Source organism: Strix aluco, chromosome 3, assembly GCF_031877795.1.
Source record: "Strix aluco isolate bStrAlu1 chromosome 3, bStrAlu1.hap1, whole genome shotgun sequence".
Lineage (NCBI taxonomy): Eukaryota > Metazoa > Chordata > Aves > Strigiformes > Strigidae > Strix > Strix aluco.
Genome location: NC_133933.1, coordinates 10,362,687 through 10,378,074, shown reverse-complemented (window position 1 = coordinate 10,378,074; position 15,388 = coordinate 10,362,687). Strand labels below are relative to the sequence as shown.

At 42.1% G+C, this 15,388-nt stretch overlaps 2 protein-coding genes across 2 annotated transcripts in view; one reads left to right on the top strand and one right to left on the bottom strand.

Annotated features, from left to right (window-relative positions):
* Positions 1–1,644, bottom strand: part of WDPCP (WD repeat containing planar cell polarity effector) — a 157,303-nt gene extending 155,659 nt beyond the window's left edge. The window contains exon 1 of the mRNA XM_074820585.1: positions 1,557–1,644. The gene's annotated coding sequence lies outside the window, so the exon portion shown is untranslated. The remainder of the gene's footprint in view (positions 1–1,556) is intronic.
* Positions 1,645–2,047: 403 nt separating this feature from the next.
* MDH1 (malate dehydrogenase 1) lies at positions 2,048–13,988 on the top strand. Its single transcript, XM_074817316.1, has 9 exons — positions 2,048–2,210; positions 7,565–7,663; positions 7,981–8,077; positions 9,054–9,229; positions 10,617–10,739; positions 10,868–11,044; positions 12,600–12,713; positions 12,930–13,019; positions 13,390–13,988. Exons 1-9 carry the CDS (start codon positions 2,208–2,210, stop codon positions 13,513–13,515), a joined length of 1,005 nt encoding a protein of 334 aa, XP_074673417.1. The 5' UTR covers positions 2,048–2,207; the 3' UTR covers positions 13,516–13,988.
* The last annotated feature ends 1,400 nt before the right edge of the window (positions 13,989–15,388 follow it).

Here is a 15,388-nt window from a genome sequence, read left to right as displayed (position 1 = left end):
GCTGACACACAGAAATCAGCTTACAGCATGCTAACATTGATTTAGCTGAAAATTGATAAGGAATCAATTTAAACTGAACCAATTATGCTGAGTGGAAATTACCTTATGCAAGTCCACATCAGGTTTTGTCTACTTTTAAATCTTAAATGCTCTTAAAATAGTGTTAAGTAAGTCTGTACAACATCTAGGTGCGAAAAAGGTTAGAGTCACCAGGGCAAAACATTTTAGGACACTCTGACTGGAAAACAAGCTTGCTTCTACTTACCAACCTTCTCTACATTTCCCAACAAGCCAGACCTCAGCTTTGCTTGCAGCAATTTGGCTTTCGATATCCCCAGAAGGGAACTTAGGTACAATCTTCATTCATATTAAAAATGTACAGGTTTTAACTGATATAAATCAGTATAGACATTTAAAATAAATGAAGTGTGACTGTACCTTTTCAACTCTGACACTGCAGTTTTCTGTACTGCAGAAGCTGTCAGAGGTTCAGCTAAAGCCTTGCTCAAGCCACAGGAAGTTTTGAGTTATGGCATTACCACGATTAGGAACAAGACTCACTAAAATGAGAGCACTTTGCATGACAAGCATAAATACTTACATTTTAGACCCACTGCCCTAAAAAACTAACTTCTTATTTCTGTCTGAGAACTGAAGAAGAAATTGCATCAGTGTACACGCTGTTTAGATTATTTTTTAAAAAGTTCCAATGACTGTAAGGACTAGAGTAAGATTTAAAACTAATCCTGCAGAAGAATATTCGGACAAGTGAGACTTCACTAAATACTTAACTAAATTACAGAATTTGTCCAATAAGGAACTCTGTCAGGATCCAAGAAAAAAATAATCCACTGTCCCATCCAAGCCTCTCTTCTATAGCAACAACATAAGTTTAAGAATCTGTGGGGTTTGCTGATGTATTTATGCCCGTATCAGCCTCACTTTAGGCACAGACCAAAAGAGTTTACTTCAGCCAACAATCCAAAATACAACTAAATTAATAGTTTTATTTTCGTTCAACAAGTCACTAGGTTAGTCACGCTGTTTTAACAGCAGAATAGCCCAGGTAAGCTCTCACTAAATAAAAGGGAACGGCCAAGGGCAAGGATTTTATGAAGGGTAGCTATGCACCTTCTCCTGAAGGGCAGACAGGTACCACAGGCAGCAGGGAGAAAGGAAGCGAGGAAAGAAACCCGGTGCCTGCGCGGGAGCCCGAGGCAGCACCCGAGGGCAGCGGGTTTGGGGCTCCCTGGAGGCGTGGGTGCCCACACAACTTCCCAGGAGGAGGCCGGGCCTGAGGGAAAGCCGGACAAGAGGCTGCGGCGCGGAGAAAGCACGGGGAAACCTCTGCCCTCCCTCACCGCGCCCGGGGCTCGGGCCTGAGGAGAGGAGCTGCCGGCCGCCCCCCGCCCCCCCCGGACTCACTGAGGTGACGGACGCTGCGCAACGGCCGCGCAACCCCGGTAGGGCGGGCGCAGGGGGGTGGGAGGGCCCGGAACCCCGCCGGAGTGCCCACCCCAGGGAAGGGCGCGGCCAGGCCGCGCACCCGAACCCACCGAGCGCTCCCAGGAGACGGGGCAGCGGCGGGGGAACGCCGCCCGCCGCCAGTGCCGGAGTGTCTCCCGCCCGCGCCGCTCCCCGGCCCCCCGTCACCTAGCAACCACCGAAGCGCCGCCACCTGCGCACGCGCGGCAGCCACGCACTCTCGCGGCACGCGGCGTCCCCGGCCGGCGCCTCCCGCGCGCATGCGTCTCTCCGCTCCCACCGGAGCAGAACGCGCGCAAAGCCTGGCGCATGCGCCAACCGAAACGCCCGCGCTGTTGCGCCCCCCCCGGCTCCCCTCTCCCTCGCGCGCATGCGCAGCGGCAGGGGTCGCCTGTTGCCCCCTAGCGGCTCCCGGGCCGCCGCTCTGCGCCGCAATGAATGAATGGGGGGGGGCGGGTTACCGCAGGCACGACGCCAAGAGCGTGCAGGGAGGGGGGGCGGTGTGCGTGCCCCGAGGCACGCTGGGAGTTGTAGTTCTCCGCGAGCCTCGGGCCGCGCGAGGCTGCGGCGGCCGCGACTACAGTTCCCAGGAGGCCACGCGAGGCGGGCGGCCGCGCTCCGGCCCACCCCCTCCCCGTGGCACCTTGGCGCTGCGCTGCCGCGGCTCCAGTTGCGCCGTAGAGGTGACCCCGAGGCTGCCGGGCCCGCAGCTCTTCTCAACCATGGTCGGTACCGCTCCCCGAGCCGGCGGGGGGGGAGCCCTCCCTTTAGGCGGCGGTTGGGGCGGGGTGACGGCGAGCTGTGCCCCCTCGCTGGGGCGGTTGGGGCGGGGGGCTCCCGTCAGGCGGAGATGGCTGCGAAATGGCGTCGGCACCCTACCTCCCCCCTACACCTCCTCGCCGAGCCGGCCCTGCCGCAAGGCCCCGGGGGGTGACTTGAGGGTGCTCTGGGCAGCCGGGAGGAAACGGGCCCGGCGGCGGCCCAGGGTTCGCCTCAGCCCTCACGGAGGCCGCGCCGGGGTGACCCTTCAAGCCCGGAGACTCGGGGGTTGGTGTCGGCCCCTGCAGTGCCGGCCTAGCACCGGCTCTGCCTCCTCTTTGGTGCTGTGAAGGGGATGGCGGCTTGTGGTCCCGCTGGGGTCACCCCGGGGGAGCAGAGCGAACCTCCCCGGCCTGGTGCTGGTCCTTCAGCGGTTTAATCACGCCTTTTCTGAAAGCCGTCGCCTCGCTGAGCCCCGTGGTTGCCTTCGGGAAGATGGGGATGCTCGCTCCTTCCATTTCATGAGACATTAACGGCTCTGGGTGCAGTTCTGTGTTAGCTCAAGGGGAAGTACCAAATGAAGTGTTTTCTTCTCGACATTAACGGCTCTGGGTGCAGTTCTGTGTTAGCTCAAGGGGAAGTGCCAAGTGAAATGTTTTCTTCTCTTGTTTCATCCCGGCTTGCTGTCAGAAACCCAGGTATTTGTGTAGGTTCTCCAAATTGTCAAGGAGTTCTAGTTCTGCCCTGAGGTTATGTGAACTGGAGTGCTTTGCTTTTCTGTGGCATATATACATACAAACTTGCACAGAGACCTTGCTTTCCTTTGTAATTGAAAAATCTCAATGTTTTTCTAGACTCTATATGCTGTTATTCAAACCTTTTCTTTTGGTACTTTGCTATAGAAAAGATGCTTATGTGCTCTGAAATGTGGTTTGTTATTTCAGCTATACACTAAAAAACCACAAACCATATCTATCCTACTTCTTCACTCTTACTTCTATAGAGATTCTCAGGAGTGACCACAAGGCAGCAAGTTTTAGTTTGTACTTGAGCTTTCAAAACGTTAGCTGCTGTGAATTTGCTGGTCTCCAAGAGAACTGCTATTTGAAACTTACTTTGATGCCCAGACTTTTTAGAAGTCTCTGGTTTTTATCTTGCTTTCACTATTCTAATTGAGCATTTGGCATTGGGCAAAGATTTTAAACTTAAGAAACAAAATCATGTGTTTATTGATACAGCTGTTATTAGCTAAATGAAATGGAAAAAGTTTTTAAGGGCACCTGTCTCAAGGTCATTTCTTAAGGAAAGTCGTCCTTTGGAATTCGGTCTACGAATCAGCGCTGCTGGGGTTGCTAAAGAGCACAACTGTCTTGTTGATACTTTCTACCACTTTTCCAAATACATTTATTGTCACTCCAACTCTGCTTTAAAGAGGGAAGAGCAAATGGAAAGTTTGTTAGGTGGGCTCTAGACTTTTGAGGAGATACAGTTTAATGCTTAAAACATTCTCGTCAAACAAGGTAGGGTCACTTAGTTGGCTTTAATATTCAGGAATAACGTTAGGTTGATGATATTTTACAAACAGTTATCAGCAATAACGTTTATAGAGGTCTTTTATAACTAATTAGTAAGGCAAAGTCTATCCTGTGTAGAAAGGACATTGATTTTTCTTGTTGCCACATTTCATAGATTGCGAGTTACTTAATATTACTCTTTTACTTACCTTTGTAATCTCCTGAGTCAGTTTTGCAGTGTAGTACTATTTTCATGTATGGCACTAATATTTTAGACCTGCTAATATCAGTGGTAATCACAGAGATAATTTAGGCATCGAGTTCTTAAGCCAAAGTGTGTGTGCGGGGAAGGCATTAAATCCTCACTTTCCTCATTTGGTATTGGAAGCTTTACTTTTGTCTGTGATAATATAGGGGTGGAGGGGGGAAATCCTGCACATTTGCTGAATTAGAGGGAGAAGGGTATCTGAGGGTGCAATGTTCACTTTTTTGGTTTGCTTTGGGCTTCATTATCTTTACTGCTGTTTCCATTTCTTAAAACTTTTTAACTATACGTGAAGTGGGAAAGGCTTTGAAACTGTCTAGTTCAGTTAGATTTGGTTTAATTGATCCTCTAGTTCTTGTATACCTGAGAGTGAGTAAAGGTCACCTCTGTAGTTACCACAGTGTGAAAGTATTCTTATCAAAGCCCAGTGCAAGAGCCAAGTCACGGATTAAAGTGCCTGAATGCGAATGTGTGGAGCCTACAGCTCCCATTAGGGATCTATGCACTTCTCTAAACTCCCCACCTCCAAGAGTGGCCTCAGATGCTCAGTGATACCAATTCTTATGTGTGATGTGACCTAAGTTTTCCAGGAAGAGTTAACTATATTTTTTAAGAAGCACATTCTTGGCTTGTTAATACAGCTTCTGGAATTAAGAGAAAGCATGAAAATGTCTTTGATACTAATTGCTCACAATTAGTACAGGGGTAGGGTGGATTAGGGAAAGCTTGGATATGAATCCAATGTACTGAAAGCCTGGAGAGAACAAACAAGTAGGCAGTACCTTATTTTAGCTTATGTTTCTTCCTCCCTCCTCCAGGCCTAAATGGGGGGAGAACAGGAAGGATGATAGTAAGCAAACAAAATATTTTTGAGAGGGTGGAGCTGAGTCAGGACTGAAGGGTATTTTTTTAACAAGGCTAAATGTTAAGTGTGTCTCAGTTAAAAAAAATAAAAATAGGCCTACCTCTTGCCTTTTTATCTTCTACTCCTTCTCACTCCTGTTGTTATGCTAAATACTCACCATATTGACATTTTTTTATGTTTAAATCAGATTAGTATGTAAAGTGCATACAGTGGAAAAATTCTTATTGACTTTCCCCTTTTTGTGACACTACTTTAGACTGGCTCACAGGTTGCAAAGGAGAAAGAGCCTAACTTCTTAAAATCTTTGTTCCATTCACTGGAAATTCAGAAATCAATTCACAATTGATTTCAGATACTATGTAATTCAAAGAAGATGTGTTCTACTGTTATCTGCTTGTGTTCTGGAGTAGATGCTTAGCACAGGGTCGCTTTTTATATGCTGCTGATATGGGATTTTGCCAGGCCAAGGTTTTGCTGCGCAGTAATTTTCCAGTACTTACTTTCCAAACTAATATTAGCTGCCTTAAATAATGTTCATTGTTCCATTTACTTAAATAAAATCTAGTTTCTCCTTAAAAACATGCCGAAAAGTTGCGTTAAAGTCATAATCTGTGCTGGCCACCATCTTTCAGATACTATGGTACATTTGTAGGGTGTAACTTCCCTACTCAAGAGTTAGTGTATCCAAACTATTTTTGAAATTTAAAACAGCAAGAATTGATTGTCTGCTTTCCTTCCCCCTCCTTGCTGAGTTCTGACAAGGTGTGAAGGATGAGACTTGCTGTAGGACTGGTTCAGAAGAAAATAATGTGGTTCAACACCATAACCAGTAGTCATTTAATCAAATATTCAAAGAATCATTCCCATAATGAAGGCAAAGTGACGTTGAGGTCTAAATCTGCAAGTTGAGTAGTTTAACTTCATCGCTTATGCTCTCATTTTATCTATTACGTGGTAAACCGGGGTAGGTGGCCTCATTTTTCTAGTTATCTAATGCTTTCTTGATGTAGCTGTGCTTCGCTGGTCACTTCTGCAGAGAGAATACACTCAAATCCCAAAAACAGTTTTCTTATAAATATCGATGACAGGAATGTTGGTTGGAAAGGTTCTCTAGATCCAGTCTGACCTCTTTTTATCGCTCTGAGTCTGGACGTTGTCTGGCCCAGCCTGATAGCAAGGGTTTTGCCACTGCTAAATCGGGTCATACATGTTTTTTCATCTCAGTCTTGAAAACTGGCAAGGACAAAGGTTGCACAGACTGTCTGGATACCCTGTTCTAGTGCAGCAGTACCACCCTAATCAAGACTTTTGCTCTTGATTAGTAGCTGTTGCCCTGTGCTCTGCCCTCTGCCGCTACTGAGAGGTGTTTGCCCGTGTTATTTTTGTAACCTTCCTTGAAGTAGTAGTAGGCCCCTTGTCCTTTACCTTTCCAGACTATGCTCAGCTCCCTCAGTCTAATTTTACAGGACATAAACTCTGGGCCCCAGCCATCTGAGTAGCCTTTGCCCGGACCCTCTTTAGTTTTCCAACATCCTTCTAAAACTGAGGGTCCCAAAACTGGACTCAGTATTCCAGCTGCAACCAGCAGCACTAAATGAAATGCCTGCTTTTGCCCTGCAAGCTACACTCTGTAGCTCAGTATGCAATTAAATCACTTCAGACATAACTGAATATGGAAGCTCTTTTTTCTGTAATTCAAATGATAATCTTTTAATTATTTGAAAAACTGGGCATGGGATTCCAGCAGGCTGGTCAGAATCTGCTTGTTTCTGTCCAAGCACAATCTGCTCCAGACCTATTGCCTCTAGGGATAAAAAGGAGATACAGAAAAACAGGCTTACAAAATACTGGGTTATGAATGTCCCTGAGCATGCTTTCCCTTTTCAATATTAAATAACCTCTGGAGTTCCCCAAGTCCTGGTTCCACTTAACAAAATATACTTTTGCTATAGGGTAAGTCATTTATTTTTTTTCCCTATTTGCAATATAGCATTGTGTTACCAGTCTTCTAGTCTCTTGAAGTTTTGGGTCAATTTGTCAGTGGACAGAGGCGTTATGGATATTAATATCTGTCTTTGTCCATAAAGTAGCTTTTGTCTGTGGATTTGTTAAATTGCTGCATAACAGTTTAGTAAGCCAGTATTTTTAAGTCCTCTAGATTCCTTGGTTTCTGGCATTCAATAAGTCTTTGGTTGCAAGTAAGCGTTCAAAATGCCTAATGGAAACAGCCCTCAAAATTGAAAGAATCTGAAGACAGGTGAAGTGTGGCAGCTCGTAAAACTTCTGTAGTAAGTTGGAAGTATGAATGGGTAATATAATGAGTGGGTACATGTTGTAACACCTTATGCTAAAAAGGCAGCATTGTTAAAAGGAATACAAAGTTTTTAAAATAGATTGTAATTCCTGGCGTTTTGGAAGCTTTTCCGGGAAAAATTCTTAGGGATATTTTTACAAGTGCTGTCTGTTTCTGTAAATGCAAGTAGAGAAGTTTCTGGTGGTTGTAGCAGAACAGAAGTATGATCCCAAGAGCTGACCCTGATCCACACTTAAGCACGTTTTCATCCAGATTAAATAATCATAACATCATTTCTGTGGTAACTGTTAATTTTTACGTCTCTCGGATGGTGTGAGCCTGCACTGTGGAGCTGTGGGTAAGTCTCTGTACCTTTCTTGCAGGGTGAACCTATCAGAGTCCTGGTGACTGGAGCAGCCGGGCAGATTGCTTACTCACTGCTCTACAGCATTGCCAAGGGAGATGTCTTTGGGAAAGAACAGGTAACTCTTACACTGAATTATCACTTGCCTCTGCTGTGCAGTAATGAATACATTAATGTCAGAACTGCAGTCCCTGAGACTTGTTTTCTTGTAGACACTCAGAATGGTTTACCAATATGCAAGTAATTTAAGTGGTGAAAATGGAGTCCTGCTCTGTTATGCAAGCTTTCAGTTGTTGGTCGTGCTGAAGTTTTTTGGTTTTCTGTACATGGAGTTTAAGTCCAGCACAAGATAGCAGTTTGTAGCAGGTAACAAGACAAATTCATTTTCAGAACAGATTACGTGCAACTTGCACTAAACCATGTCTTTCTTTACAGCCTCTTGTTCTTGTGCTGCTGGATATCACCCCCATGATGACTGTATTGGAGGGTGTAGTGATGGAGCTGCAGGACTGTGCTCTACCACTGCTGAGAGGTAGAAAAAGAAATTTTTCTTATACCTACAAGATGTTCTAGTACAACTATTGCATTTATGAGTTCCTGTAGCTGGCAGGAAGTTAAGCAGAAGAAATTACTAGATGATCCTTCCTTGGTTTTGTATTTTGTGGAAGATAATTTAATTTAACTTAGGCTGTAAGCTAGGAATAACATCATCAAATAAGTTTTCTGTAAAGGATTGACTACGCAGATACCTGGGTTTTAGTTTATATCATCTAATCCTAGGTTGTCAGCATGTGCAACAAATTGTCAGATACTTGTGCATTTATGCATTGTAATCGTATTCTGGCCTAGTGTTAAAATAACAATATTTAGATATGCTTACATGCCTTTACTAAGTAAAAAAAAATTCTAGTCTTTAGAAATACCTTCTGCATAAAGACAAAAATTGAAAAATCACTCATCAAGTCATGTAAGCAAGTTAAATTCTGATAAATCTGAACAAGCAGAAGGGAGCCAGTAGATGCTACTGTAATTATTACAGTACTTAAAAGTGTGCAGCTACCAGCTCTTGTACAAATCAAACCTTCAGTTTGAATGGTTAAAGGGAGAGGAAAACTTAATTTTTGTTGATTCTTGCCACCAAGAATTTTTTTGTAAAAGTGGAGAACCGCATATATGCATACATGTGTATAATCTGCATATATACCTATGTATTTATATTTAGAGAGACACATGAAAAGTGTCTTTTGACATAGATTTCTCCTGTGTTTTCAGAATTGATATTTAAAGCTTTAGATAAATATTTGTTTATAAATACTTGCCAGTAAACAATTTCTGATCTGTGGAGTTAGAGCCAAATGACTATACGTGTATTTTTGGAAGGGGAAGGTGCTGGTGTTGTCACATCAGATTATATACTATTTATGAACCAAAGAACATTCCCATTAACACTTTGTCAGGAGTATTTATGTTACCTAGATGATTTTTTTTTCCCTGTTTCCTTTTTTCAGAGGTCATTCCAACAGACAAGGAGGAAGTTGCATTCAAAGACCTTGACATAGCAATTCTGGTTGGCTCCATGCCAAGGAGAGAGGGCATGGAGAGGAAGGATTTACTCAAAGCAAATGTGAAAATTTTCAAGTCTCAGGGTGCAGCCTTGGACAAGTACGCCAAAAAGACTGTCAAGGTGACTATAGAAGCTGAATTTAAAAAGTTAACTCTCTGAGTTATGTAGAGATCTAAATACATTATAGAATGATACTGTGCAAGCAGGAGCCTATTCAGCGCAGGCATTCCTTTCCTTAAGCCCTGGAAAGTACACCACAGTCAAGGTTAGATGAGATATAGTATGTTAAATAGGGAGATGATTTAGTCCTTATTTTGTTTGGTGAAAAAGGTAAGTCTTAACATTTTATTGCTGTAGTCCACACATACATGGTACTGGTTACCAACAATTCTAAAAAAAAAAAAACCACCTATATAAAAAAAAAAAAAGGCAGTCTTATGCGTGTTATCTCTTTTCTCTGAAAGAACTAAATTATCTACATGCAGCTGCCTACTTCATATCCATCTGTGGCTTTAACATAATGACCCTTAACTTCAGTATCAATGTGGAATTACAGTTGCACAAAAAATCAGCTTTATTTAGGTTGTTTGCCTCTTGGTCTTTGGAGCATTGGAAGCTTTTAATTGTTCTCTCTCAGATTCCTTCAGCACAGTTAATGGGATCATGTGGCTGCTCTCCTACTGCTCTTAATCTCAGACCCAGACTCCAACTGTGCTTTGTAACTGACTTTTTAATGTCTACTTCCTCTGCTGATGAACTTCCTACTGCTTCTGAAGACTTGTTTGCTTCTTTATACAGTTGGAATAAAAACTATCAATATAACTATTGCAGAGTAATGGAAAATTTACTGAACTCCATTTCAAAAGGGGAAATACAAAGGGGGGTTTGCAGATCAGCTTGTGTGATTGAGAGTATACGGAGCTTGACGTTAATCATTTGAGGCACATTAGTAGATGAAGAATGAATAAAAATCAGTGTTCCATAGTAATAAATTGATATAAGTTCAGGCAGTATTTTACTTCTAACTGCCTATGAGATTTTTCATATTGAGATAAGTAACTGTTCTGGCTTTCTTAATTATAAAGCAATTATAAAAAGCAGTGGCAACCAGTCTAGAAAGGGTTTAAAAGGTGATGGTGAATTCACTGTGGGCTGACTAGCATGTATGTCTCTTGCTTTATCTGTATCTAGTAGCATGAGGTTTGAAGTCAGGCTGTGGGTCAGCGTGCAGACCTCCCTAGAAGTCTTGTTCTCTTTCACGTTTGAATGTCAAATAGTAAAGAGAATACCTCGCTAGAAAATATTTTTCTGTGCAGTTATAGAAAGCTCGGTGACTATGAGCAATGCACATAAAAAACAATCTTGTTGAAGACAACCTAGAGATTTAGAAAACTTAACCTTTTGGTAGCTTCTTTGAAAGCAAAGTCATGTATTTCACTTGAGGGAGTTGTTTTGCAGAGATAGCTTCTTCATCTTTCCACATTCCCCTTATCCTTTCTGGTTTTAGGTCGTGGTAGTTGGGAATCCAGCAAATACTAACTGCCTGATTGCATCAAAGTCAGCCCCATCAATACCAAAGGAAAACTTCAGCTGCTTAACTCGTTTGGATCACAACAGAGCTAAATCTCAGGTAAAAAGGGCCTATTCAAAGTAGAATGCTTTCTGTTGTCTTTGCTAAATACAGAGCAATGCTTTCAAAGAGAGCTGTGAATTGAGAAGCGGAAGTTAATACAAGCAACATCTTTAATTTCTGCTTAGATTGCTCTGAAACTTGGTGTGAGTGCTAATGATGTGAAGAATGTCATCATCTGGGGCAACCACTCCTCCACTCAATATCCAGATGTTAACCATGCAAAGGTAAATGTGAAAGGAAAAGAAGTGGGAGTTTATGAAGCTATAAAAGATGACAGCTGGCTGAAGGGAGACTTTATCCTGGTAAGATCTTGTTTTGTTTTTTTCAAATGGTCATTCTGTCCTGCTTTTTCCTAACCTCATGTGAAATTGTAAACTACGTAATTACATAGTTGATTGACTCAGCTCTTCCTATCTCACTAGAATAAGTAATCTTCAGATAGCTTATCTCTATCAGTTATTTGCTCTTGAAAAATTTAAGGCACTATGAAAACCTATGTAAATACTACTAGAAAAATCCATTTGGACTGCTAAAATGATTCAACAAAAATAATTTTGATCATAGCTCACCTGCAGTTCATCTGACACACAAGCACCACTGGCATTTCACTGTGGTGAATATTTTGGGCAGCTTTGTAGATGAAGTAGGATGATCTCTGTTTGCTGATCCCCACCCACCAAAAAAAGCCCAGCAGCCCTCCCTCTGCACATGCTTTCCAAATCTAAATCTGTAACCTCAGCAGCAGCATTTCTGAAGAGTAATCTGGAAAAAATCTAGAAAACACCTGCAAATGTCTTAATGTAGGGTAGTAATAAATAATGTAGGGTAGTAAGACAAAATAATGGTATTAATTGATCAAGAGCACAGGCTACCTAAATGCAATATAATGTGAAACAAGGATTACTAAAGCCCTTGGTGGACGTGACTCCAAGTAGCTCTACTTTGCTTGGTAACTGGCATGCTGACAGCCAGGTACTGTATCTTAGCCAAGGCACCTCTAGTTTGGGCCTGAGGTTGTGTTTTGTTTTATGACCGTGCTCTGTCCTATGTTGGGTTTGGATATAGCTTATTCCAGTTCATGCTTGTTGCTACAGAGTAAATGATTCTATGCTGGCAACCAAAGTTCATGAGCCAGAGTGTAAGCAGAAACCTGTCTCCTTGTCCTTGATCTTGCTGTAGCTTATGTGGCCAAGGCAGAATAGTGGTTTGGCCTTCTAGGTACGTTGTAATGCTGGTCCATGCTAGAATGCTTTGCCTAAGATGAGGAGATTTCATAATTCTTGCTTTCTAGACTGAGGTCTGGTTGGCATAGAGCCTTACTAAAACTTATTAAAAGAAAAAATGTGTACTGTTTAAGAAGCTAGTCTAACTCTAAGAAGTGCAATTCTTAAGTACAAAATTTCTAAATATAAGCTTGAGTATAGGGAGGTAGGTTCAACTATCTTCAGGTTTATTCATTAAATATTGTAGGATTGAGACCAGCAAGTAGTTCATGTTGGCATTCAGCAAATAACCTTAATTGCCAACGTTGCTCTGTGACATCTGTTACTGTTGACGTACATGAAGGCTCTTCGTAAAAGCTTGAAGCGTGGTTGGTATGAGAGAAGTCAGTGGGCTGCTAGCTGTAAGGCAGGTACGAAGAAATGAGACAGCCTCTGAAATAGCCCATTATATTCTTGTCTTGACAAAACTCTTCTAGATTGTATTTCTGGATTGTATGCCATGTTCATTTAGTGATAAGACTGTATCTTGACTGACGAAATGAAATAATGATGTAAGGTGGTCTTTCCATGGGACACTTAGACCAAGCCATGATGTTGCTGCTTTACATTTTAGGGTTTTTTTTCTTAATTGCAGACTGTTCAGCAACGTGGAGCAGCTGTTATTAAGGCTAGGAAGCTGTCCAGTGCGATGTCAGCTGCCAAAGCTATCTGTGATCATGTGAGGGACATCTGGTTTGGCACTCCAGTGGTAAGATGTTGCTCTTGAGTAAGTGTTTGTTTGCCGAACGCTTTGATTATATGCCGGTGTCTTTGACCTCAAGTGTATATGTATGTTCAGAGGGGGAAGAATCTGTCTTTTTCTGGAATAAAATGTGTCATGGCAGATGCAGTATATTGGAAATGAAAATTTTGCTTGCTTCTAGCAGTGGAAAAATGTATTTATCTCTTACTTTCCTGGTTTCAGGGGGAATTTGTTTCCATGGGAGTCATTTCTGATGGCAATTCTTACGGTGTTCCTGAAGACTTGATATATTCATTCCCTGTTGTGATCAAGGTAACTAGACTGTATTTGAATCCCAGGATCTTCTGCAAGACCTGGCTAAACTGCCATATGAGCTTAACGGCGGTGCTTTTAGTGTGGGACTGCAGTTGCTGGGACTTGGGGGTTTTGGCAGTCTTTCACAGAGGGGACCATTATTAACCAATTTTGTAGTAGTAGTCAAATAAGTACTGATAGAAAGTATAATCTGATATGACTAGCTGGTGCTGGTTGCATTTGTTGTCTGAAAACAAAATTAACTTCTGCCTGATGTGTTTTTTAAGGTCGTCAACTTTGTTTCTTATGCTGCAAAGTTTCCTTCATGCAGACTCAGTGAAGCTTGTTCTTATATGAAGGGGCTTTTTATTTGTTTGTTTTCAAACAGGACAAGACCTGGAAGTTTGTTGAGGGTCTTCCTATTAATGATTTTTCTCGTGAGAAGATGGATCTGACTGCTAAGGAGTTAACTGAAGAGAAGGAGACTGCTGTGGAATTCCTCTCCAGTGCATGACTAGATGATGAGGAAATACAAAATCATTTAAGAATGGAAGAATCTAAAAGTCGTCTCTAAGTCTGCTACCAAACACTATTACTTGTATTCAAGTCAACTGTCTGTGGCAATTGTGCATTTTAAAGTTCATATGCTTACTGGTACTCTTGTGCCTATTGAGTTATTAGCAAAAAGATTATTAAAGAAGTCAAATTAGTTTGTTGACCAAACTTTTTGTCGTTTCAATACTAGTTGCTTTCTGTGTATGATACAGAATAATTGTTTGCCTTGGCTACTAACGCACAATCTGAGTTTTGATTAGAATTTGGCACTACTGGAACACGTCCTAGTCTGTGATCATTTCAGCATCCTGTGGGTCACCTAAAAATGAAATTAGAATGCCAGTCTGGCCAGACTCCAAGTATATACTGTTCACTCTGGTTATGCTTACAGTGTTTGTTAATAGAAATATTAAAAGATGCTTAATCACATAATGGCTAAGAGTACTCTGTTGCACTTTATTTGCATGTTTTAGTTACGTAAGTAGCAGAATATGATAGTACAACATAAAAAAAAAAAACAACCAAAAGCCTGAAGGCCTATTTTAAGAAACTGAGGGAAACTAGTTTTAAGAAGCCTTATTGATGATTAGCACTTGTCTTTGCCAGGCAAAATTGCTTTATGTCAACATCAGACACACAAGTCTGAAGGCAGATTTGTACTCCAGTACTACAGTTCAAAAGCTGGCAGTGTTGGTACTATAGCTCAGCACTAATTTGATTGTAGCTTCAAAGCCTTTTGTCCCAGGAGACGAGGACTCACTTGGTTAAGACCGAGTGAGGTTAATATACTTGCTTGAGAGTTTTCCTAGTGCAGCCTACAACCACTTCACCTTCAGAAAGGTTCAGAGATATTGTAATTATTCCTTTGCAAACACACAGATGAATGTTGCTGTAACTCTTCTAGACTCCTGCTTTGTTTGTTCCTACTATGGTAACCCACCTCACATAGATATAAGGGATTTAGACTAGGTTCATTGTTCTGGGAATTTCTTAGAGGTACTACTACCTGTTCTGTTTGTTTTCTAAGCACCTTAAATGCTTCTTGCCCTGTTTGCAGAGTGAAAACTCACAGTGCTGACATTGTGTAAGGTTTTTGTCTGTCCTGTTCCAATATAAGTGTTTCTGCCTTCTAAAGTAAATCTCGGGCCTGTCATATCTGATGTCATCTCATTTCCCTCTTTTGGTTTGTTGTCCTTAAATGCGGATTTGAGAAGTAGAAGTGTTTTGATGACAAAAAAAAAAAAAAGCTTGAACTGAATTCTAGGGAAATGGAATGGTTTCTTGGAGGATTTATCAACTAGAATATAAAATAAATCTGCGAACATCAATAAGCTTGTCCTTAAAAATAAATCTGCTCTCAGAACATTGCTGTAGCTATTAAGTACAGTGACAGTAATGCAGCAAAGACTTTTGCTATACATAAATACTTGAAAGGGAGAACAAGCATTTCAGAAAATGGGAATGTCTGGTGCAGCACAGGCCAGCTGGAGGCAGGGCACAGTAAGTGAAGGCCGGGAATGTTTGTGAAGCAGCGGTTGCAAGAATTTATGCATTCTTGCAGTCTCAGGAATGGATGAGTACATTGGGGTTTTTCCACTGTTTTTCTCATTCCTCTAAACCCCTTGGAGTTTAGCCATGGAGAAATAATAAGCAAATTTCATATGTCTGTCTTTTCATGACTGTTTGGGAATTCTGCAGAAACCAGGGAGGTAAGGAAAGCTGCCAACATGATGACTGCCTTCTGGTGTTCCGTACAAAATAAATGCAGTACTGAAATCTCATTTCAACATGAACCTGGGGACCAAAGGAATTCATTCCAGTAATACAATGCT

What these genes read in the sequence shown, in the direction of transcription:
- MDH1 (XM_074817316.1), top strand. An exon ending in ATGTCTTTGGGAAAGAACAG is followed by an intron (nt 7,664 to 7,980) that starts GTAACTCTTACA and finishes CTTTCTTTACAG; the next exon opens with CCTCTTGTTCTTGTGCTGCT. An exon ending in ACGCCAAAAAGACTGTCAAG is followed by an intron (nt 9,230 to 10,616) that starts GTGACTATAGAA and finishes TTCTGGTTTTAG; the next exon opens with GTCGTGGTAGTTGGGAATCC.